This window comes from Cimex lectularius, unplaced genomic scaffold (genome assembly GCF_000648675.2).
Source record: "Cimex lectularius strain Harlan isolate CLEC.00 unplaced genomic scaffold, Clec_2.1 scaffold294, whole genome shotgun sequence".
Taxonomy (NCBI): Eukaryota; Metazoa; Arthropoda; class Insecta; order Hemiptera; family Cimicidae; genus Cimex; species Cimex lectularius.
In genome coordinates, this window is record NW_019392821.1 from 334,491 (window position 1) to 358,591 (window position 24,101).

At 33.5% G+C, this 24,101-nt stretch overlaps 2 protein-coding genes across 7 annotated transcripts in view; one reads left to right on the forward strand and one right to left on the reverse strand.

The window, feature by feature from the left end:
- Nucleotides 1-19,854, forward strand: part of LOC106670931 — a 52,831-nt gene extending 32,977 nt beyond the window's left edge. For all 6 annotated transcript variants that reach the window (XM_024228420.1, XM_024228419.1, XM_014401612.2 and 3 more), the window contains 3 exons: nucleotides 7,621-7,867; nucleotides 11,289-11,437; nucleotides 19,041-19,854. In XM_024228420.1, the coding sequence (XP_024084188.1) occupies nucleotides 7,622-7,867; nucleotides 11,289-11,437; nucleotides 19,041-19,188 (543 nt within the window). In that variant the 5' untranslated portion in view covers nucleotide 7,621 and the 3' untranslated portion in view covers nucleotides 19,189-19,854. The remainder of the gene's footprint in view (nucleotides 1-7,620; nucleotides 7,868-11,288; nucleotides 11,438-19,040) is intronic.
- Nucleotides 16,495-24,101, reverse strand: part of LOC106670930 (epidermal retinol dehydrogenase 2-like) — a 127,941-nt gene continuing 120,334 nt past the window's right edge. Inside the window, exon 7 of the mRNA XM_014401610.2 lies at nucleotides 16,495-17,161. Within this exon, the coding sequence (XP_014257096.1) occupies nucleotides 17,077-17,161 (85 nt within the window). The 3' untranslated portion in view covers nucleotides 16,495-17,076. The remainder of the gene's footprint in view (nucleotides 17,162-24,101) is intronic.

The following is a 24,101-nucleotide window of genomic DNA, read 5'->3' on the forward strand; positions in this document are numbered from 1 at the left end:
TTATCTTAATAATTTCGATTTCATTTTGTTGTAAAAATATTGTAAACGTAGAGAGTTAGTTATGTCTTGAACTAGAACTAAATAGTGAGGTCTGAAGAGGGACCAGGGACGTGGCCGGAAATGCATTAGCAATTAAATATATGCATTAAAAAACTAGTGTGTGTAGTTCCCATAAATAACCAAATGTGTATTCTTCACTTGAAAATCCTGATTTCCTTTCAGTGATTTGATAAAAAATTCTGAATCGATAATCCTGCCACATAAACAAGATCAGCGTGATTTCACCTTTACAAGTTTTTCAGTAGTTTCTGCAGTCATTTTTGTAGTTAATCTTAATAAAGTTTATTATAATTAATACATGTGCTGGGTTGTGACCGTTAGTTAATGATTATTTGGAGGTAGTGAGATGCGGTGAGACGTAGGTTTTAGAAAAACATTTTCTTTATCGTGCCAACGTTTCGAACTTTATTGAGATCATCTTCAGGGCCTGGGATTTATAAATATTGTTTAAATTTTACAAATACATGTAGGATGCGAAGAAAAAAATGAATTTATTATCTCATTCATTACCTCTAAATAATTATAATTAATACATTTTACAATTGTAGACGATAAAAATTTGTTATTATTTTTCATTTGTACCATAGGTTGTCATGGTGGATAAATATTTAGAACTATTTTGAAATATAACAAGAACTACTTCGTTACATTACATGATTACACAACAAAGAAACATTTTTTTGTACTCAATAGAGACTTAAACAAGTAATAATAACAAACACAAGTTTCAAGTTTAATTAATTCGATAATTTTTAAATTTTGACGCTTTATATAAATAAAAATATTATTAGGAAACAAAAGCAACAACAATTTAATGTCCAGTGATTTGTTAAAAGGCCGACATTTCGTGTAAACAGCCTCTTCTTATGATAAAACGTTATCGTTTAGAAAGCAAATTATACCATCAGTCCTCGCAATGTAGGTGAGAAGGACTCAATACTATTTAGATTGATCTATTCTCCAAAGGCTTGCGATTAGGCTCTTTGGGAGATTAATTAGTCAAAACGATAAGGCAATGGAATGGCAGCATCGACGGCTACAATCTATTAGGACACGGTTTGTTCTCCTGTCAACAATGGTCATGGTTATCCTTCCTTCCGGCTTTCTAACGACTTTTTCGTCCGTCCAGTTTTACGTAACGCCCGAAATGAAAACTGCGGACCCTTTTTCGAATAGTCGTAGGTGGAATGATAGGCCGTTGTGCAAGATTGGATAAAAAAAACGACGAAAAGAAATAATCGACTTAGTTTTATGGTCAGTATTTTTTTCTTGGGGAAAATTGGAAGTTTTATATTAAATTTTTTTCAATCGCTAACTGATTAAGACTAAATTATAAAACTAATCAGTAAAATGCATGCTTGATTGAAAAATTTGAAAAAAATTGAAATATTTCTTATTAAGGACAAATAATTTCTCAGTACATAAACAATAATTGGAATAGTTTTTGGATAATTGATATTATTAAATATATGATGATTATAATGTTACATCTTAAAGAGAAAAACTTGTTATGTGATGAATTTATTTATGTTTTACGATATAATTTTTGTCGTTTTGTTTCTATTGGGTCATCTTGAGGAGATACATCTTTCACTATTTTTAATACAGCCAGGAAATAGTGAAAGTCTATAAATAAAGTTAAGTTTTAACAGAAAAATTCAAGAGTTTGAAAACACATAAAACTGAATATATTAGAATGTCGAAAAACAAACAACTTATTTGTTATAGTTTTTGCATAATTGATATTATTATTTACAATGCTATATTAAAAAAATTACTTTTGTGATTGACCAGTTTAATAAAATTATAATGCTATCATTTATTAAGATATTTCTTCAGCGAAGAGTCTGCCAGTGACGAGAGATGTTCATTTATTTATTTTCAGATTATAATATTTCCTGACGTTGCTGTTCTGCTGGAGCTATCTTTAAGCTATACTAAGGATACATAATTAACTATTTTTAATAGAGCCAGGAAATAACGAAAGTTTTTGAATAAATTTAAGTTTAAGAGATAAAGCTCACTATTTAGACACACACTAACACATTAAAATTAATGCCGTCACTCATCAGTAGTGATTAAACCGTCTCTCTCTTCCTTAGCGGTATTATAACAGCAGAAAATAAAAGCCAACAGCTTCTGATATTTTTCTTTCCTTTTTGAATCTGGTGATTTTAGAGAAAAAAATAAAAATTGTAATATTTAAACCCAAAACTTTACAATTTTGCACTTTAGTGAGCGAATTCTTTGTTCTTGTTGGTCTTTTTTTTTAAATGGATGGAATGAGTTCTAATTTTTATACCCTTTATTTGAAGGTAAAATGAAAATCCAACCATCCATATAAAGGAAACCCTTTCTAAATATCAGTCAGGGGCACTCAATGGCTATCTCTGATAGCAAGGTATAGAAACAGAGAAAACAATTTTAAAAAGTTTACTTATTTTTTGCATTTCGTCTTTTTTTCATTGACACCATGCATTCATTACATAGTAAAATGCGCATTCACTAACCTGGTGATAACAATTGGTTCGCCAGGTCTGTGGGGTATTCATCATTCCACCACCCTACACTACATCACCTAGACTACTTTGGTGTGTCTGTGGGGTCTCGATATTTCATCCCTAACACACCCAAACATACTCCAGTGCACAGGCTAATAAATACATTCATTCAGAGTAAGAATATTGTTTCAGCCAACGTATGAAATGCGACAGCATACGTTTATCTACTTCAGAATCGAATTAAATGCTTTAAAAGTTTAAAGATTTTAAAAGTGTTTAAAAGTTAATGTATGCGAGTAGGCCACACCTTATTCACCTTATTCTGTGCGGTGCTATTTTTTTATTATTTATTTATTTTATAATTGGGGTAGCATCAGCAGAAGTCTATCAACCCCGGAGTGCGGGTGTTTTTGAAAAAACCCATTTGTAAATATGTCGGTTTGAAATTCAGGGCTGCTGGATTCGAACGAGGGACTTTTACCTTACAGTGATGAGCGCTGTATCAACGCCACCGTGCGGCAATCGACGCCATGCGATCTATTTTTAAGTGAAAGCTCAAAATTATTTTCGCCCGAGTTTTACTTATCATAACGATGACTTGAGGATCTTCCTTGACACCACATATGAAATTCGCTAACGATAAAAACATTATTTGGCTAAACGTGCCAATGTTTTAATTTTTTTTTAACATGGAACATGTTTTAGCCATCATCCCCCAGCTAAAAACGTCCGGAAAAAACGTTACGAACAAAACGTTACTTTGTAACGTTGTGAGTGCGCATGTTTAATTATTGTGATTGAGATAGTGGTGAGTCATCGGACACTTCCACGGAAGAGTTGATAAGTACGCACCAAAAGCATCAGAAATGTTTGAACTTATTGAAGAAAGAGGCTACGGAGAAATCCTAATTATTCTATCTGGTGATATCAACTTAGATATGAAGAAGAAAGAAAACCAACATTTAATCAGTTTCATGGAAAAGACATTCGGACTGCATCTCATAACGAATCCAGCATTATCAACTACCCGTGGTGGATCGTGCATCGATTTAGTCTTCGCTCGCAACATAGATAAAATTGATTCTAAAAATTATATAAGTTATTTCAGTTATCATAAACCCATATTGTCCATTACTTCTTCTAACGATTGTGTTGAACAAGAATAATAAAATAAATTTCATCTGTTTTACGTTTTACAGTTTCTTTCTTTATTCACAATTACCTACATTAATTCTGCGCGGCTAAAACATGTTCCATGTTTTCTGAATTTTAGCCGTCGGCTCAAAACAAAATCATCCGGGGGTCCAGGGGGCTCCCCCCTGGCGAGGCCCGAAGGGCCGAGTTTTCTTTTTATATCAGATGCCACTGTAATTTTTCAAATATCTATTGTGTTTTATATGTTCGATATACAGTTCATCAATCCGTCTTTTTTCGTTGTTAGCTTCCGTCAGACGGATTTCCGCTTAACGCATGGTAGCGGTTTTCCTCCCGGGCCCGCTTGTCACTCCAGTGTGTCATTTGTCAAAGTCGATTTAATTACAGACAAAATTCCCGGATTCGGAGAAAGGGCTCTAGTACGAACCCGTTACAGTGGTAATAGTAATATGTACGCAGAAACTTTTCCTTTCTACCGAATCCAGAACAGGTTCCACGGTCAACAGTTGAAAAAGCGAAAGCAGCTTCCTGCTCTTCGCCAGGTGAATACAAGTTTAGACCTAGAGGTCAAGGCTTTCCAACGCTTGCTTGCATAACTTTCAAGATTTTATACAATTCTTAAAGAAGTAAGGTTATTTTAAATATATTCACGGATTATCTTATTTGCCGATCAAAACACTAACTTGATATTTTATATCCAGTCACTATCTTACTATATATAAAGTTTGAAAATTGCTTTCACACTTAATAAAAGATTTGTTAGGAAAAGGTTGACAGGACTTAGAAAAAGTGTCAGTGTCGCCCACCCCAACAATAACGATGATAAATTGACTTAAAAAAAATAAAAATAAAAAAAGAGCTCCATCAGATCGTCCAGAGAATTAGATGATGAATTATTTATTCTTCATATCCGATAATTAAATAAATCAGACCTAAATACACTCCAAAGACAAAAATAAATAAATAAAATAACCGAGCAGTCGTAGTTTGTTCTTTATTTCAAACTAAATGTATTTTTATTTGTATTTATCATGCATTAACATGAAGTTATTTCCAATAAATGGAGCAAATGAGATCACAGCTTCCAGAATAATTTCCTTAATGTACCTTAGTGCTGTCAAAGGTAATAAGTTCGGTGCGGACATGGACGTTGCTTCCACGTCTAACCATAATTGACTGTCTCAGAAAAGGCTGGATCTCACGTAAGCGTCAGCGTTCTCCACTTCTTCTCTACAGATGGTCCCGGTCATCTGTTTGCCCCAAACAAAACCGGCGCTCTTCTGTGAAGAGAAGAGAGTTGAAGAGAGTTCAAGTGTCTAAGTGAGATGATGATCTGCGAATGTCTTTCTACTCGATGTTTCTCCAAAAGAAGAGAACTTGGTGAGGGACATTTAGAGACTAGGCTATTCTATGCCTTCTGATGACTGTTTTGGTGTTCACCGTCAAGCAAGCCGATAAATGACCGTTCCATAGTGCGGTAAGAGACGAACATCTTCGATCAAAACTCTGGTGGCGCTAAACCACCGTAGACCGCCGTGGATAGCAGAGCGTGGCGCACCCAGGACTTGGGCTATATAACAGACGGTACGACGAGATCTTTCAACTTAAAACCATGCTTTTAAAGACAAAAGTAATAATTAATTTTTTATTTGTCAAAGGAAACAATTTAAAAATCGATTATCATACTGACAAGTTGGCACTGAAAAGGTTGAAATTGAACTGATTTTCTTTATTCTTAATATAAATAGTGTAAAAGTATCAGTAACACTAAAAAGGTACGCAAGATCAAATATTATGGATATTGTATTTAAATGGCATTTCTGGAACGTTTTTCCAATTGTCGGATCTCTTCGAGACATCAGTATATCTGCATCTATATGTTGTTTTTAATATTAAAGCAAGTTCAATCGTTGGTATCTTGCAACTATACACACAAATAAACTATCATGAAATAACAACTACAATTTTAGTTGAGATAAAAAAGTCAGTGTCACGAGCGGGATTCGAACCCACGACCTTCGGCTAGATACGCCGCTGCTCTACCACGCTATCTTGGCTTCGATCCACTCGGGCACTAACTTCCCATCTCAACCCCACCTTTTGAATTTTCCCTCCGTTTTGTCATTTTAAGTTGATCGAAGTCACGATAGCTCAAGTGGTAGAGCATCGGCGTATTTAGCCGAAGATCGTGCGTTCGAATCCCGCTCGTGACACTGACTTTTTTATCTCAACTAAAAGCCTTAATTACTTGAAAGATATTAATTGGTCAAGCGGGCCAGGAAAACTAGTCAATTTTTGATAAAACTTTTTTCTTACAAAAGACTTGTAAATCTAAGGATAGTTATGGTTTTTAAATGGATTTCGTTTGTAAATTTTAATTTTATAGCACTGTACTATTTCATGATGATTACCTAGTGCTACTAAAATCCAATTGGAAGAAATATTGGTCCCGTAAAACGGTTTTTAAAAGAAATCGAGTGAGGGGTCCAGTTCTTATTAAATGCGTATACCCAGCTCCACTATACGGAACATGGCCACTGACAGAGAAGATGGACCAAAATCATGCAAAGACAATTTATAAAGAAACAACATACATTTCATACACTTCCATCGTTTTCCTAAGCACATTCGAAAAAATAAAACTGAACAGGCCATATAGCCCGCATAAAATGCACGAGATGAGCAAAAATTAGGACTAAATGGACTTCGAGGTTTAAGGAGAAAGGAAAAGAGGATTATCAAATAAGAGGTGGTGAGAAGAAATCCAGAAGGAGTTCGCTTTGAAGTAGCAGATAGAGGCAAAGAAAGATGGCAAACGGTCATGAACATGTAAAAGAAAAACGAAGAAGAAAAGAAGAAGAGGAAAAATTGTATAAATAAATTCATTAAGTAAAAGAGCAAACTCAATTTTATTTCAAGTCACGATAGCTCAAGTGATAGAGCAGGAGGGTATTAGCCGAAGGTCGTGGGTTCGAATCCCGCTCGTGACACTGACTTTTTTAACTCAACTAAAAACCTTAATTAATTGAACGATATTAATTGGTCAAGAGGACCATGAAAACTAGTGAATTTTTGATAAAACTTTTTTCTTACAAAAGACCTGTAAATCTAAGGATAGTTATGGTTTTTAAATGGATTTTTGTTTGTAAATTTTAATTTTATAGCACTGCACTATTTAATGATGATTACCTAGTGCTACTAAAATCCTTGCATCAAATGGTTACGGATCTTTAGTAAATTGTAAACAATTTAAGTTTTACAGTTTTAATTTTTTTTTTTGTTGCATAAACTTATTAATATTTGCTAATTGTAATTTATTTAATTAATAATAATTACACCTAGTGCTACTAAAACTTTAGCAAAGCGTGATGGTAACCAGTTGACTAAACTAGGAATAGGTCACACCAGACTGACAATTATACAAGAAAGAATACCCAAACATATGTTAAAGCTGCATGTTTGTACTAAAGGCCCTGCACAGTTCTACTCAATTCCAAAAATATAAACGGAAACGTACGTTAATGAAACCAGGACGATATTGGGAAACTACGATAAAAACATGAAAGCGGACAGAATTTGTATGAAAAATTCACCTAAGAAACGAAATATAGTAAACCAAAGCAAACTTTTTTAAAATAAAGTAAAATAAATACATTTTACTATTGAAACCATTTCTTTGTTAATTTCTGTTAATTTACCAAAAGATAGAAAGTTTCTTTGATCTTCCAAATCGTGGAAATGTTATGCGAAATTATGTGTACATAATTGCACGGTAGAAAAGCTTTTGTTAATTGTACATTGTCGTTTCAGATGAAAGTTTCTATATAATTATGTACAGATCCATATTGTTTTAATGAAAATCCTTTCAACATAAAGTTCAAAGAGTTGATTTTCCTTTATGTAGGATGCGAGATAGACCTTTGTGGATTTGGCTGTTGACGGTACTCTTTCTCGCGATCGTCAAAGCGCACATAAGGCTGCTTTTGCTATTGGCACTCGGCCTCGCCGGGCTCTACATGCTCCATCTACTGGTCCAGGACTTCCAGCACATCAACAATTCCTTCAGGCCCGGGCAGGGGAGCCTCCTCAGCAGTCTAGCCGGCTTGAGCAGGGGGAAGAGGTCGATCGGTGATGCACAACAAGTACCTAACGTTAGTATTACATTTGATTACATTAATATATTTATAATATATTGTACTTTATTTTTATTATTATTATTTTTTTTAATAAGCTTTTGTACATTCCGGATGTAGGAAGGTACATACAACGAGGGAAGGAAATTGAAGAAAGATATCGGGATTTGTTCGGTTCCTTTATAGTATGAGGTGTTCTGATACTTTAACTTGACCTTATTGTAAATCTCATTTTATAGTATTTTTTAAGGTTTTTAGTCTCAAAAAAATTGTACTACAGGTCGCATAGTGAAATCTATTAAGTAAAATAATCCTGGTACACAGTATTGGATGTCGGTTGTTGAAGGACAAGCGACTTTACAAAAATTATTTTTTTCAGTTTATTATAAATTAAAATTTCATGAATTATGCCGGAATACGAATACCGATTTATTAGAGTGGTAAATACGGACGTGTTAGACGCCCTGACCACTCGGCCACTGAGAACGCCGGAAAATAAAATTACAATATTGAAGACTGATAACTAGTATCGATGGAAATATCTTTAATCCAACTATTCCAAGTAATATTATTTGAGAATTATAAATTTAAAAATAAAAACTATCTAAAAGAATAAATATATCATTTCTTTTATCGTGAAATTTACATGTGAGACGCAGAGCAAGATGTTTATGTACTTTCTCAAGAGCATCGTTGTCCGACCCTTCCTGCATTTACATAAGAATTATTCATCGTTCCAAAGAGCCAGAGAGAAGATAATCTCTTAAAAAGATAAATTTTTAACAAACTGGGCCCCAAAGAATTTAGAATGGCATCCCCTTTGTCGTTAAAATGTTAGTGTCAATGTATTTTACTTCTTATTTATAGAGGTCAGTCTCAATTACTATTTTCATAAAAGCGGAAGTAGAATTGAAGTAAAAAAAACTATAGGTCAACATGGCAATCAAGTACAAAGTATTTACAACGGTTCTGAAAAACAGACAGATAAAGAAAACATATAGGAGAAAACGATGATCAGGTATTCATTTCCAAGATATGCAACACCAACACAAAATGGAAAATCTTCTAAAAGAGTTATACTCAGATATTATGAAATTCGTCGAAAGCGATAGAAAAGGGAGAAATTTTAGAATTAAAAAAGGATTTCGTCCGGGATGCCCATTACCACCAATATTTTTGGACGCAGTACTCCGTGATGCATTTGATAAACTAAAATAGGAAAAGTCGTGGCAAACAGAACAGAAGAGATAGCGAATGTCAGAGAAAAAGAGATAGAATATGCAAAGGAATCTAAGTACCTTGGCCAAATCCTACGCTTAAAAAAAAAGGAGTCTCAAAGAATTAACTGGAAATCAGTGAAGCGTCCAGCTGGAAGAAATAATGGCCCCGCACAACGGTTTCTAAAAGAAATATCCAAGCAAGAGTGAGGGGTCGTTCTTATTAAATGCGTATACCCAGTTCCACTATATGGAACATGACCACTGACAGAGAAGATGGACCAAAAATCATGCAAAGACAATTTATAAAGAAACAACATACACTTCATACACTTCCATCGCTTTCCTAAGCACATTCAAAAAAATAAAACTAGGCAGGCCATATAGTCCGCATGAAATACACGAGATGGGCAAAAATTAGGACTGAATGGACTTCGAGCTAAGGAGAAAGGAAAAGAGGAAAACCAAATAAGAGGTGGTGAGACGAAATCCAGAAGGGGTTCGCTGTGAAGTAGCAGATTGGGGCAAAGAAAGATGGAAAAAGCTCATTAACATATAAAAGTAATACGAAGAAGAAAAGAAGAAGAGGAAAAATTGTATATACAAATTCATTAAGTAAAAGAGCAAACTCAATTTTATTTCCTCGTAAGAAGAGCTTTTGTATATTAATGCATCCCAAAAAATCTGTTTATTTATTTACAGAGGTCAGAATTTATTTCCTGCCCAGGGTTTTATTTTAGGTTACGATAACTTATTTATTTTTAATTAGTTTTTCAAAATTTATCACAATGTGTGTATCTTTTCTTTCTCACCAAATACATTGATGACATTCTAAAAGCAGTACCATCAGATCAAATGCAAAAACCATTAAACACATTTAAAACTTTTATCCTCGCTTACAATTAGCTAGTACGCTTACAAACTCGTAATGAGACACTAATTACAAATTGGTACCAAAACAATGAACACCGATTACCTCAATTATACACCACACCACCCTCTCCACACAATATTAAACACGGCTAGAGGATTATTACACGTAATCATATCTCTAAGTCATGAATCCTTTCACCTAAAAATATACAAACATACAAACAAATCTGTCATAACAATAACTACCCTAAAACATAGCCAAAAGAATCATAAACAATTATAACCCAGCACTACACAAAATATCCCTCCACAGTACACAACATATCATCAACACAATCATACAAAAAAATTTTTCTAGCATTGTATAAATTCATTTTTTTTAAATCTAAAATTTTCTAGCATTGTATAAATTCATTTTTTTAAATCTAAAATTTTCTAGCATAGCATAAATTCATTTTTTTTAATCTAAAATTTTCTAGCATTGTATAATTCATTTTATTATCTAAAATTTTCTAGCATTGTATAAATCCATTTTTTTATCTAAAATTTTCTAGCATTGTATAAATTCATTTTTTTAATGTAAAATTTTCTAGCATTGTATAAATTCATTTTTTTAATGTAAAATTTTTTAGCAATGTATAAATTCATTTTTTTTAAATCTCAAATTTTCTAGCATTGTATAAATTCATTTTTTTCACATCCTTCATATATTTGTATAATTTAAACATCGTTTATAAATCCCAGGCTAAGAAGATGATCTTAATAAAGATCTAAACGTTATCACGAAAAAGAAAATATTTTTCTAAAACCTACGCTATACCAGACCGCATCTCAAGATCTCCAAATAATCGGAGATTGATCTATTACGGGACATCTGACTAACGGTCACTAAACACCACACAAAATACTTAAAAATCTTAGCGGCCATCAAATAATACAACGCCTTTTGGAGAGTTTTGCAATAAGTTGTAATGAGTTGTAATGTAATAATGAGATCGTAAGCAAACGATAAGCTTTAAGATAAATGGAACGTTATGTATAATGCGTATATATACATATTTATTAAAGTACCAAATTAAGTCACGTAAGACATAAAAGGATGTTGTAAAATCTAAAGAAGACGGAGAAAGTACTTGTCTCGCGATTTGCATGAAAGTGCTGTCAAATCCAGCCTGGGTGCCCTTATGTTTCTTATAAGGGAAGATAAGTGATGTAAACCGTAGGTTACAGCTTTCCCGTCTTCCTGCTTTATTTGGCCTTAAACTAGAACAGGATCCGGTTGTCAACTTACCTCATAGCGGGGCGTTTCTCGCTTTGCTTCCATTCTGAACGGTCTCTTTGTTTTCCAGTGGGTCGTCGAGAGGCTGGCGAACGACACGAAGGAAATGCGACAGGTCCTAAACAACGACCCGGTCGGATGTGCCAGGAAATATGTCTGTCACATCCAATCGAAACAAAAACGTTCCAGGACGCAGGACAACGTTTTATTTCTTCTAAGGTAATTGGGTAAAACTATACATTTTTTTTATATAAAATTTTATTTTGTTTGCAGTCATGAAGTAAGTAAACTGTAATTCCTTAACGTTTATCATCGATTCGTTGGGTGTCGTGGAAGGGGTCTAACCATTTTAAAGTACTATCTACATATTTTTCACAATTAAAAATATATGGGTTGTGTCGGGTTCGAACCCAGAACGGCTAGCGTAGAACAAACGTCTCCCAAGCCACCGTTGCCCCTTATTTACAGCTATATATATGTGCTGTATGATGGTTTGGATGCCTTGAATAGTAGTAATAATAATAACATTAGCGTTATCGTCATATAGATCGTCTTACAAACATTACCCTTGCCGAAAATGACTATTTTTCCTATTCTGCTCCATAGTTGGAGTCCTTCAATACATGCCGCGACGTCATAGTTGTGAGCACGAAACAATTTTTGCACGTCTCTCTATGAGCCAAAACGCAATCTGCAGATCAGCAGGGAGATATACCACAGTTTCGTGGAAATAATGTAAAGACAATGAGAAAGTATGTAACTTTTACCGGTGAAAAATATCAGACTCCTTAATGATATAAGCGCTTGCAATGCAGGGCCGCTGGATTCGAACCCGGGACCTTTACCTTACAGTAATGAGCGTCTAAACCGTTGCGGCCACCGACGCCCCGTTGTGTGTTATTACATGTGATATTTATACTTTGCCATTATTTTAGATGCCATATTTATTTAAATTTATTTAGTTAGTTATTTTTATTTGTTATTATTTTATTGCTGTTTATGTTTTATTGTTTTTTATGTTTTACACTTTACCGTATTGTTATTTTTAGATGTTTTGGATTATATTTAACATTTATTATTATTATTTATTATTAGACAACACTTACTAAATTCCCGCAAAATGGGTTTAATTGCCAAATATGAGTCAACTTAGATGATTAGAGGTTTTTTGTAAACTTTTTCCCCACTAAGCGAATCTGAGGTTTCTACAATTATACCTAAATTATTTCAATTTTCGGATGATTGCTTTAGGATGTACAGAGCCTGGCTAGTTTTCTCCCAAATTATAAATTTATGTAGTACCTATGTCCTATGTAATTTGCCAATAAATATATTACTACTACCACTACTTCATGGATCGTTTATCGATTATGTGTAATAATAACATATAAGTAAAAAATAGGGTACTACAACCGTATAATTAAAAATACATTAAAATAAAAAAGAGATCTATATACATATTATATAACAAATAACATAGAAAAAAAGGAGTCACGTTGCAAGCATATGACAGTCGATCAAAGCATCTAGTAATATAAACTGTTTGGTTACATCTGTTCTTATATACTACTATGAAAACTACTATGAAATGAAGTCAGACCACTTTTAGTCTCGAGGGACTCTTGGATCCTAACCTGTGTCTCCTTTCGCTTAAACGAGAACTCAACCGTTTAGAACGAAGAGTATTGGGTTGTCCGAAGAATAATGCAGGTTTTCATGTTTTCTTTCAATTGCCGTTCTACATAGTCAACTGTTTACGTTTGGATTATTCTTTTCACGAATGTCAACACTTTTAATCGTCTTCCAAACAAAAATGTTTGTTTACCTCAGTAGGATTTCGTTATTTGGGAATATTTCAGACTTTACTAGTCAAGGCGTGATTTTCGCGTAATTTAGTTTTACGAGTATAAACTCGATCGGAACAGTGGCCAAACGGCCAGAAACATTAATTAAGTTGAGTAATAAAGACCGTGTGAGGGAGAGCACCATTGGAGCAAAAATTTAGAAGGGAGAATAGCTTCGAAGACAAAATTCACAAAGTTGGTGTTCTGCGAGCTTTGGTAGAAAAAATTCTCAGAACAACTGTTGGAGGACTTGCAGATGCAAATTTCAGATAAAAAATCGACCGTCGCTGACCACCTTAAGTCAACTGGAAAGGTGAAAAAGCTCGAAAATTGGGTTCCTCATGCATTAAACGACCGCCAAAAAATCTTCGTTATGAATCTTGCATAACTCTTCTTTGCCGAAACAGAAACGAATTTTTTTTGTATAGAATTGTTAATTGTGATGAAAGGGAATTTGCTAAGATAACAGTAGAAGTTCTGAATTGTGATTTGATCAAGGAGAAGCAACACCACATTTTTCAAAGCCCCAACTCATCAATAAAAGGTGATGGTGACTTTGGTGGGCTTCTTTTAGGCAGATTTACTACAGCTTCTTGATTCCAGGCGAAACAATCAATGCCGAAATGTATTGCTTTCAAATTGAAGTAATGCACAAGAAATTGGCATTATTGGTCAATGGGAAAAGGCCGATTATGTTTTAGCCCCATTACTCAAATGTGACAACAGAAAATCTGTTGGATCTTAGTTATGAGATTCTGCCTCACTTTCCGTATTCTCCCGACCTCTCACCTACCGACTACCATTTTTCCAACACCTTGGCAACGTTTGACAACATAAAAAATTTATTGATCAAAATTTGTTAGAAAATCTTCGTTACAATCACTCGAAAAATCGGAAGAGAAGGAGGAAAAATAAAATTATACTCGAACTTGATGATTTACTTTATAAAGACTCAAAATTCTATTCCAAGTATAGAGAAATTGCTATCACTTTGGGAGTAATGTATTGAGAGTGATGGGATTATTTTAATTAATAAAAAAATTTCAAATCATTTATTTAATTGATTTTATTTTATAACCACTCACCTGCGATATTTTTCGGACAACCCAATAAAAGCCGCTCTGAGCAAGTATAAAAGCATACTTACCAATAGTATACAGTCATATTTACCAAGACCAAGCCGAACTAGACAGACCTCTACCATTTGAACGATGTCATATGCATTATTAGCAAACTTTCTTGTAAACAAGCCCCCAAATATGACTTAATCGCAGCAAATATCCTCCGCCAAATTCTTAAAGTGACCTTGTCTACCTTATCTATCCAACCTCGTCCCAAACCCACGTATTTCCCAACCCAATGGAAATTTTTCTCCATTATCAGAATGACGATCAATAAACCATTGCACACATCAACTCCTATCGTCTTATAAGCCTTTTCTCCTTAAATGGGAAAGATCTTTGAAAAACTCCTCATACGACCTCTTTATTCGATAATTGGTTCCCTTCATTAAACCCTTCATCATCAGTTCAACAATGCCATCGCGTTCTTTCTCGACTTGTGCTATTATTTGGGTCTGACGGCTGGGATGCTGTGTAAACTCCCAAACAGGCCCCTCACCACCTATCACCTTATCTTAAAGTCCTAGATTGGTGACGTTACTTCTGGGTAACATACTGTCCTTCCCATTCATCCATCTATCTTTAATTATACTTCTCAACGAAAATGATTTTTGCTTGTAGTTTGCAAATTTCAAATAAAACGAAAATTCACTCACAAGCTCATTTAATCCAACAGAGGGCAGTACACAATTATATACTCTAAAGTTTAAGAGTTATGTGGGTATCGACGGGAAGGACTGTGTAAAGTATTAAAGCGATGGAGATGGGCTTTCATTCCTACCATGACCGCTGATGTTCTTGTCATTTCGTGTATCGATTTGCCATCGTCTCATCAAGAATGAAAATAGTTGTGTCTGAATTATGACCGTCGTGATTCGTAATTAATTAGAATTAGTGGTATTTTTACAAGCCAAAATTTTAGCCATTAGATTTAATCAGGACTTGCAAGGCTTACAAGTTCCCTCCCTTAATTAAACCAATGAATCTATTTTTGTTAATTATATATTACATGGACGAGGAATGAATGGAAAAATCCATTTAGACTCCTTGTTTCGCGTGTAACTGTTATAAAATAAGAAATTTCTTTCTAATTACATTTTCTGAATGAATGTTAACATAAACGGATTATTTGTTGAAAATAATTTCTAAGCTCATTACACCTGTACCAAAATCTAATATGTATTTGTAATATGAAAATGAACCTTATAGAGAAAACTTTTAATTTTACATTAAGGTACAAATTATTGATCTAAATAGTGTAAAAAACCCGGCTTTGTGAGAAGAGGTATTGAAGGTTTAGTAAGCAAAAGAGAAAAATGGTACTTTTTTTGTTTGTCAAACCCCATCTTTAATAATCTTTTCGATTTTAACTTACTAGAAGTAGTTTTTTTTTTAAGATCAACCCATCAATCATAAAAAGTTTAATGTGAACTGAAATTACATGCAGTTGGTGTTAGCTCTGCTTCTTCACAATTTTGTGACGACTATTAGTCTAATGTACAATTTCTATATCATTGAACAGTTCTCTTCATCACGCTGAAGAATTTTTACCCCAAAGCTTTATAAGGGCTCCCGTATGTCCAATATCTTTCAGGCAATGGGGTTTCCTCTCCGAAGAATAAGAATCACCTTCGCCCCATCACAAAACATATTACGCTTTTTTGTCTTTTTCCTGTCAATATGTGCACAGGCTTCTTTCTGCTGCCCTGACTCTATGCATATTCCTCCGGAGTTTGCAATGTCCATTCAACTATCATACTATCCCCACGTTGGTCATATCGGATGCTCATCTCATTGAACTGAAAACTTATTCTTAAATCTCTGTTGGAGGTACACTTTTGGCAATTTAGTATGCCACAAAAGGGTTCAGGGCTGATAGGGGTCCTAACTGAATATCCATTGGCAAATTTATCGGCCTTCCCTTTGCCCTACGACTCTGGACTTTGGGATAATACCTATTAGTGCCATCCGGTTGACTGAGTAGATGGCAATTCTTTTGTTGGTATTTAGTCTTTTGATGGCACACCATACGGTGGCATATTACCAAAGGTAATTCTAGTTCTTAGATTATTTCCATAGATACAAGAAATTAACACATACTTGGTCTTGGAGCCACCTGTATACTAGTAGTAGTCGGCATCTCCAACTCTGCTCTATTGAGTATTTTGATTTGAATTTTTTTGTAATATCTGAATTTTGTGATGCAATGAAACTTACCTGACAGTTTCTTCCCAAAGCTCCTAAATCCCATAAACGACCTTTAAGTAAAAATAAAAGTCTAAACAAGAATAGGCATTATAAAATATAAACCTTTTTGAAACCATTGTACTATATTTAAACATATGTATATACATAACACATAAAAGGGAACCCATTAATATTATCGAAAACAAAAATGGGTTACCACTCTCACATACTAATACATAAAGCACTCTTTTTATTTGAGCAAATATCATAATTTTAGAAAAGAAATCTTTTGATTATAAAGTTGTATAAAGATTTTTGATTAAAATTTTAAATTTTTAAACACTACGAGCTTAATTTTCTAATTTTTTAATATTAAAACAACTAAAAAGGTGTGACTCTGAGGAGGATAACCGGTCAAACCAAATTCGCGTTTTTAAACGAAATAAATACGCAAAACTTCGAAAATCTAGATGTGCAACTATTCTTTTGATCAATTCTGCCGGAAAAGCTGTATTTTGATTTATTTACAACAAATAACTATTTACACTGTTTAAATTCTTTTTGGTTTCACGACATCCCACCGGCTTAGCGTCGATATGGCGAAACCAATTAAAACCAATGTCCCGAAGAACCTGGTTGAGAAGTCGTGAAGATAATTTCGAAAAATGATGCAACGAAAAAAATTAATAACACCCATCAAGTTTCATCACGCTTTAATTTTTTTGTCCAGAGAGTTGATATTGGCGTAGAACATGTCCCGCCAAAGTTCACCGGCGGCAGATGGCAACATTCTGTAAAAAAGCAATAAAGAAGTGTTAGAACAACAATATAAAAGGATAAAAAAAAAAGAAGGCAGAAATAAATTTACCCAACTTTCACCTGTAAAATTAACATTTTATCCTGTAAAAGTCAGTTTCCATTTATTCATTTTATGATTTTTCTGACACAAATAATTATATTGCGAAGTAGTAATTATACGTTTCTATTATTAGAATAGAATAGATTGATCAGTAAAGTAAACTTTTTTTATGTGCTGTGTTTTGTTTGTGTTTTATTGAAAAACAAATTATACATGCATCTCTTGCCATATTTCGAGCCTTTCATCAGCCAATCCTCAAAAAAGACTTCTGATTGTGAATAAATAAATTATTTTTCTTTAATTCATTTACAATTTAATTATACCAATTTTTATTTTAATATAAGGTTTTTGGTTGAGATGAAAAATTAGAAAAATTATTCTAACCATTGAAAGTTAGTTGATACAATTACTTTTTATTTAACATGAGTAATTACAATTAACCCTTAAGTGTTCGGCTGAATTCGACCGCTTCAATGAATAATATGTTGCAGCAGTTATTAAATTGATTAATTATTGCAATCTCATATGTACTGACAATCGATCTAACCTAACCCGTCACCATCCCTACCAAACAACACTTAACCTAACTTAATCCTACATAACTCAACTATTCCTAACCTAACCCAACCCATTCACTTCCTGGTAACGAAAAATGCTTACGCAAAAAATTTTGCATCCAGCGGAAAAACATATCCGTGTTAAAAAATATGTTGCATCATTATGGCACAAAATATGCTGAAACATCTCAGGAGTTAAGCATTACGTTTTTTAAACAACGACCCATTCAAAAGTAGACCAAACGAATAACGTAATTAAAATGATCGATAAAGCAAAATACGAAGAAAAAATAGAGACTATATTCACAAAAAATACAATAATGTTGTAAATACTTCTAAATATTTGGAAAGTATGGAACGTAAGTGAATTATTTTCCTCAAAATTGTTTTTGTATGCTGTTTGATCAAACATAATATGCGAATATAAGTAGTAAATAATTAATAATAAATATTCTCCTGCAATTTTATATTTTTCCGGACTTTAATTTCATAAACATGTACAAATTATATTGATTTGTTGAGATGGAAAATGAATGTTGTAATTTTTTTTCATCCTGCAGCAATTGAGCATGGCATTTTGCCACTTTTCTCATAACTTTGTTTTAACTTTACAGTTTATTTAAAATCTGATGTTTATAGAATAGAAAAAATACAACTTTTCGAATTGTCCCTCTTTTTGCCATTTTCAAATGTCGTGAAATCAGGATTCGATTCTCGGCGACAAAGGAAATGGCCACAGGAGCTCTTAGTGAAGTCATACTTTTTTTACTTATTAAATCCATTATGTTTTATTGGTCTAATTGACCAAATTACTTCTTTCAATTAATTATTCTTTTTATGTAAAACCTCGGTTGAGATGAAAAATTTGTCTGTAACCTTCCATTAGTTGCTCATTGCTCTCATTTTAAACAAAATCTAATATTAATTAAAATATAGAATTTTTTTTCGACTTGAAGTATTAATTTTGTGTTAATGTTGACATTTATTGCATTTTAAATAAATGTGGACTTTAAAAATTTATTTTTTTATAAATTTCTTTCTTTCTCATCTTACAAATAAAAGTAAAACCGAATCAACAAGGATCCTATTAATACTTAAGGGAGGTAGCAAAGTGAGTCTCAAAAGTGACAATACCCTGTTACTAACACAACCCAATCGGACAAAGGGCTAGCAAATACGCCTTCTATGTGATGTTTTTCGTTTTCTTCTTTAAAAATGAACGTTGTTAACTTTTTCTCATTTTGTTCCCCGCAGGGCGTTCAGCTGGCTGGATATAAACGGCGAGTGGAAGAAAGCTGAAGAGCTCGGAAGGAAAAATGGCACGAATGGAGCGTGCGAGAAGGCTTACAAAAAGTGCTGGTATTCAGGAGCTCAACTTGATAAATTCATGAATATGATTTAGTAATTTGAGATTTTAACAATGTATAATATTTAAATTTAACAGTCAATGTAATTTATAATAAATGTGATAGTAGGTTACCACTAAGAAATATACTATTGTTTATCATTTTGTAAATCTGTTGTTATTGTTACAAAACAAACTTTTATCTAGTTTTATAAGTGTATTTAATAAGTGTTTTATTCTCTTGAAAACTTTAATTTTTTAAGAACCCTTTTGTTGTTATTTGTTAATAAATTTTAAAATTTAATGAGGAACAGAGAGTGACATTTAAATATACATGTAAAGATTCATATTTGAAATAAGCGATCGTGTAGAATGCAATCAATACTCTTTTTTTAATGTCAAAATCGAAAACATAGTAAAGAGAAAAGGACTAGGTACGATTGGATTTGGATTTGTATAAGCTCAAATCTGCCCTTACATTCACATATGTTCATGAACCTATCACTCTTTACCGTCCACCGGCAATTCCAGCTTTTGTTATTTACAACGATTACGGGCAGGTCTTGAGAATCACTTACCACGGGTGGTTTGTAGTCTGGGGACCTTTCAACCGCCGATGTTGTGCAGAAGGTGTGTCAACAGCTAGGTAAATTCAGCGCCCAACGCATACAGTTTCTAGATCCAAACCCATTCGCAATCTCACTCATTCTTAAATACCTTCTTTACTATTTACGAACCATTCACTCAATTAGGGTGATACTTGATATTGCTCCATCACCCTTTACACCTACTATATAACTAACCTAATTGAGGGACGATGGGTAATCAGTTTTTCACCATCAGCCCTCTAATGCTACACATTCATAAATATAATCCCTCTTTATACACGATAGGTACTCAAAACAACCAGTTATGCACCTCTTTGTAAAACGTACACATGTAAGGAAAAATAATAAACTGAAAGATCCCACTTGTTCGTTTTTATTGTTATATATTGTTAACAAATCTGTTAGGTTTCGTGGTCCGGTTGACCAAATAAATACTTTTCAATTAATTAATTTTTTAAAGTTATGTATTAGGTGAGATAAAAAAGTCAGTGTTACGAGCGGGATTCGAACCCACGGCCTTCGCCTAAATACGCCGCTGCTCTACCACTTAAGCTATCCCGACTTCGATCCACTCGGAGACCAACTTCCCATCTCAACCACACCTTTCGAATTTTCCCTCCTTTTTGCCATTTTTAAAATGTGTATTCTATATGATTCTGGGCGACAAATGAAATAGCCACGGAGAGCTAAGTAGACTTCATTTTCCTTATTAAATCGATTAGGTTTCGTGCCCGATTGACCAAATAAAGACTTTTCAATTAATTAATCTTTTTAATTAAGGAATCGGTTGAGATAAAGTTCGAATCCCGCTTGTGGCACTGACTTTTTTTATCACAGCCAATACCTTACTTGAAAAAATTGTTAACAAAATTTAGCAAACATTTGTATTCCTCCAAACGACATTGTTGAACTTTAAAAAATATCCTGGTCGTATAACAGGAAATTATGGATCACATAAAAAACTCTGATAAATTTGGTATCAATCTTCATAAGATTCCTTCTTTTTTGAAACATTTTTTTGTTAAATTAATACCCAAGCATGTTTTGATGTAAACGGTACTCCTAACATTAAGAGAATGCATTTGATGAAAAAACGAGTGTGAATATTTTTTTGAGATATTTTTCAAAACTTTTTGTAATATGTATATTACAAAGAAAAAAGTGAACATTTTACATTATGAATCGCTTCCCAAAAGGTTTTGCAACTGACTGGTGTGTGAATATTTATTACAACATAACTATTTCATGTGAATGATTCTTCAGGAGTTTAAATAATTGTGGCGACCTGTTAACACGATTCCATAGTTTATGAGAAAATACAATGAATTCTGAGTGCACATGTTTTGCAAGAGGTTTCCAGGATTGCGGTACATCGTTGGTCAATTAGAATTTTATTACCACAATGTCTTGGGAACGTGCACACGTTACAAAAACTTTTAAAAACTTAATTAATTCGAATATTACTTTCATTTTTACATTCGATTATTAGTAATCTCCATATTTCGAAAATATCGTAAATAATTTAGCCTTGCCATTATGAATTATCGAGTTGTTTTGTAGTTATTCCAAAATAATGTTTTAATTACATTTTGTAATTATTATCTATGGCGCAATAAGTGTCATATAATTGAATTCATGTTTTTACAAACCAGGCTTGGTCGATTACAATTTGTACTATTATAAATATTTTCTTACTGTGAAATGTGTCGTTTGCTGTATTAATATGTAATATGTAATTTTATAGTATGGCCCACGTTATTTTTAATGTTAAGGCAGCAAAGGAGTTTACGGGATGAAAGAATAATTTTTTTCTATAAAGAAATTTAATTTTGTACATGCAATATTTTATTATGTCTCAATTGTTAGAACGTGCTCTTATTTGTAAGAAAAATATTGTTTCAATTTTCTCCGGTTGGGGTCTCATTTCGATTTTTAAGAAATTATATTGAAGGCGGGTTGTAGCTTTTAAGTTAATTTGCGTTTTCACCGTCTGATTTTCGGATTTCCACATTCTGGTCGCTAAAGGCCAATTGATCGAATTACTGATTAATTAACCTGATTAGTCACAATTGACTCTCCAGGGTTCGGGTGAATTTGTCAGCTTCAGTGGATATCGGTGCAAGTAGTTATTAAATTGATTAATACAGCTCGTCCAATCTCATACGTTCCGATAATCAATTAATGTTTTACATATTTCTATTCATTATTATTTATTTGTTATTTATTATCGGTTTCACTGTTATTTTTACCATTCCATTCACTCCTTGCAGAATTTCAAACATGAAGATTACTTATTTTATGAACAAACACCTTTTCTTGTCATTTCTACATTTTAATTCAGTAGTATTTTATTTAACCATGGAAAGACATCATCTTGAACCAGAAGTTCACAATATTATTCTAAGTAAGAGTCATCGAGGTCACCGGCAAGTGGATATCGCAGAGGCAGTTGATGTTTTCAGAGCGTGTTCTCCCGTGCTTTATCACGATTCCGAGAGACTGAAAGGGCCAATAGGAGGCCTGGTAGTGGATCTCAATCTCATATTAACGATAATGATTAATTATTAAGGGGACCTTTTATCGTATTCACCGTATACCCCCTTTGAGACGACTTGCAGCAACAGCTCACCACCAGAAACTCAGAGATATGATGCAGCGAGCGCCTAGAAGAGAATGTTGTTGTTTGAGAACACCAATTGTCTACTGATGAGTCGCGTTTCTGCCTGTATAGTGCCAAAGAGGGAAGAGGAGATGCGTTCAATGCCCCAGTTCGTGCTCCTTTCAGTGCAGTTTGGAAGAAGCGGTGTAATGGTCTGGGCTGGGACTTACACTAGAAGACGAACTGTACTCCATATTGTTGAAGGCAACCTCACTGCAGTCCTTTGTCCATGGAATTATCGAAGGATATATCCCTCAAACCAGGGATCTCGATGGCAGGGATTATCGATTTCTGGATGACATCGCCAGATTTCTTAGTGTAGTTCATCAATATTTAAAAAAACCTGGGAATTTCCCATCTGCCCCTTCCCCCATTGTCTCCAGACCTCAATACGATTGAGCACATGTGGGATGCCTTGCAGAGAAGGCTATTCGATCACTATTCGTGCCAACTGACCTGCACCAACAGAGTGCAGTGTTGCAACAACTATTGAGCGAATTAGTGACAGCAAACATCGCTTGCTTTCTTCAAATGATATTATGTATTTTATTTACGTAAAAAAATTAGATAGTTTTTTATATTATTTTTTTAACAGGCCCATGCATGTTGTGTATTAAATACTGATCTAGTGTTAGTTTAATACTATTGTATGTGTTTCCTCTTTTACTTAAGTTTCCCCTGTATTTTTAGTTAGTTCATGAGTATGTCCATTGGTTTTATATATTTTTTATTTTATTCATTATTATTTTTTATTATTAAAAATTATTAAAAACTATTAAAAAACACATTATCATTATAAAGAAAAGTAATTTATTTTGGCAACAACTTCCGGCAGACGATTTTGTATCCATGCGGTGCTTATGTCAATTATTTCTTTGTTAATTATATACAGATCAATGTATGTCTATCTATCTATCTACTGCTTTGAAATGCTACACTTTAGGATCCTTTCTTATTTAATCAAATCGAAAATTCCTTACCATTGTTCATGTTTAGTTTTGAATCCAACGAAAATATCAACAAAATTTATGAAAACCAATACATTTGTAAAATGAAAATGATGATCAAAGCACTGAGGAGCAACAATCTGATTCCTCAATGTGCCAGAGATTCGAGCATACTTATAAATATTATAACCAAGCTACAGTGTGTGTTAAGTATGCTGGAAACCACCTCACGAACCGAGAAGCACATTGGCTATGTGGGTAAATTTAGTTGAAAAATGAATAAACAAATATTCAAAATAGTAACTTGGAATTGGAAGGTTTTTTTGCTATCCTATAATGTGAATGTTTGTCTGAACTCCAAAACGCATATGACAAAACATCTTTCATAAAAATTAAGAGCGACGAACGTATCACACAGATCATCCTTGTAACAAAACAAGAAGCGGCAGTGCGGCCATAGTTAAAGATACTAAAACTTTATTGCACGAATGTATTACCAAGAATTTCATTTTATTGTTTCATCATTTACCTCATTTCCATATTTACCAATTGATTTAACATACTATTGGCTTTCGTCGCGTAAATATCCAAGATTCCCCAATTGGTTTCTTCCTAGTTTTGTGTGTTATTATTGTGCCATAAATAATAGTTTTAAAACCTATGTAACGCAGTAACAACTTACGCATAAAAACTGTCACAACTACAAGTGTAAGTTATTATTGTTACTTATTCTAAGAATTAATATTAATTACTGCA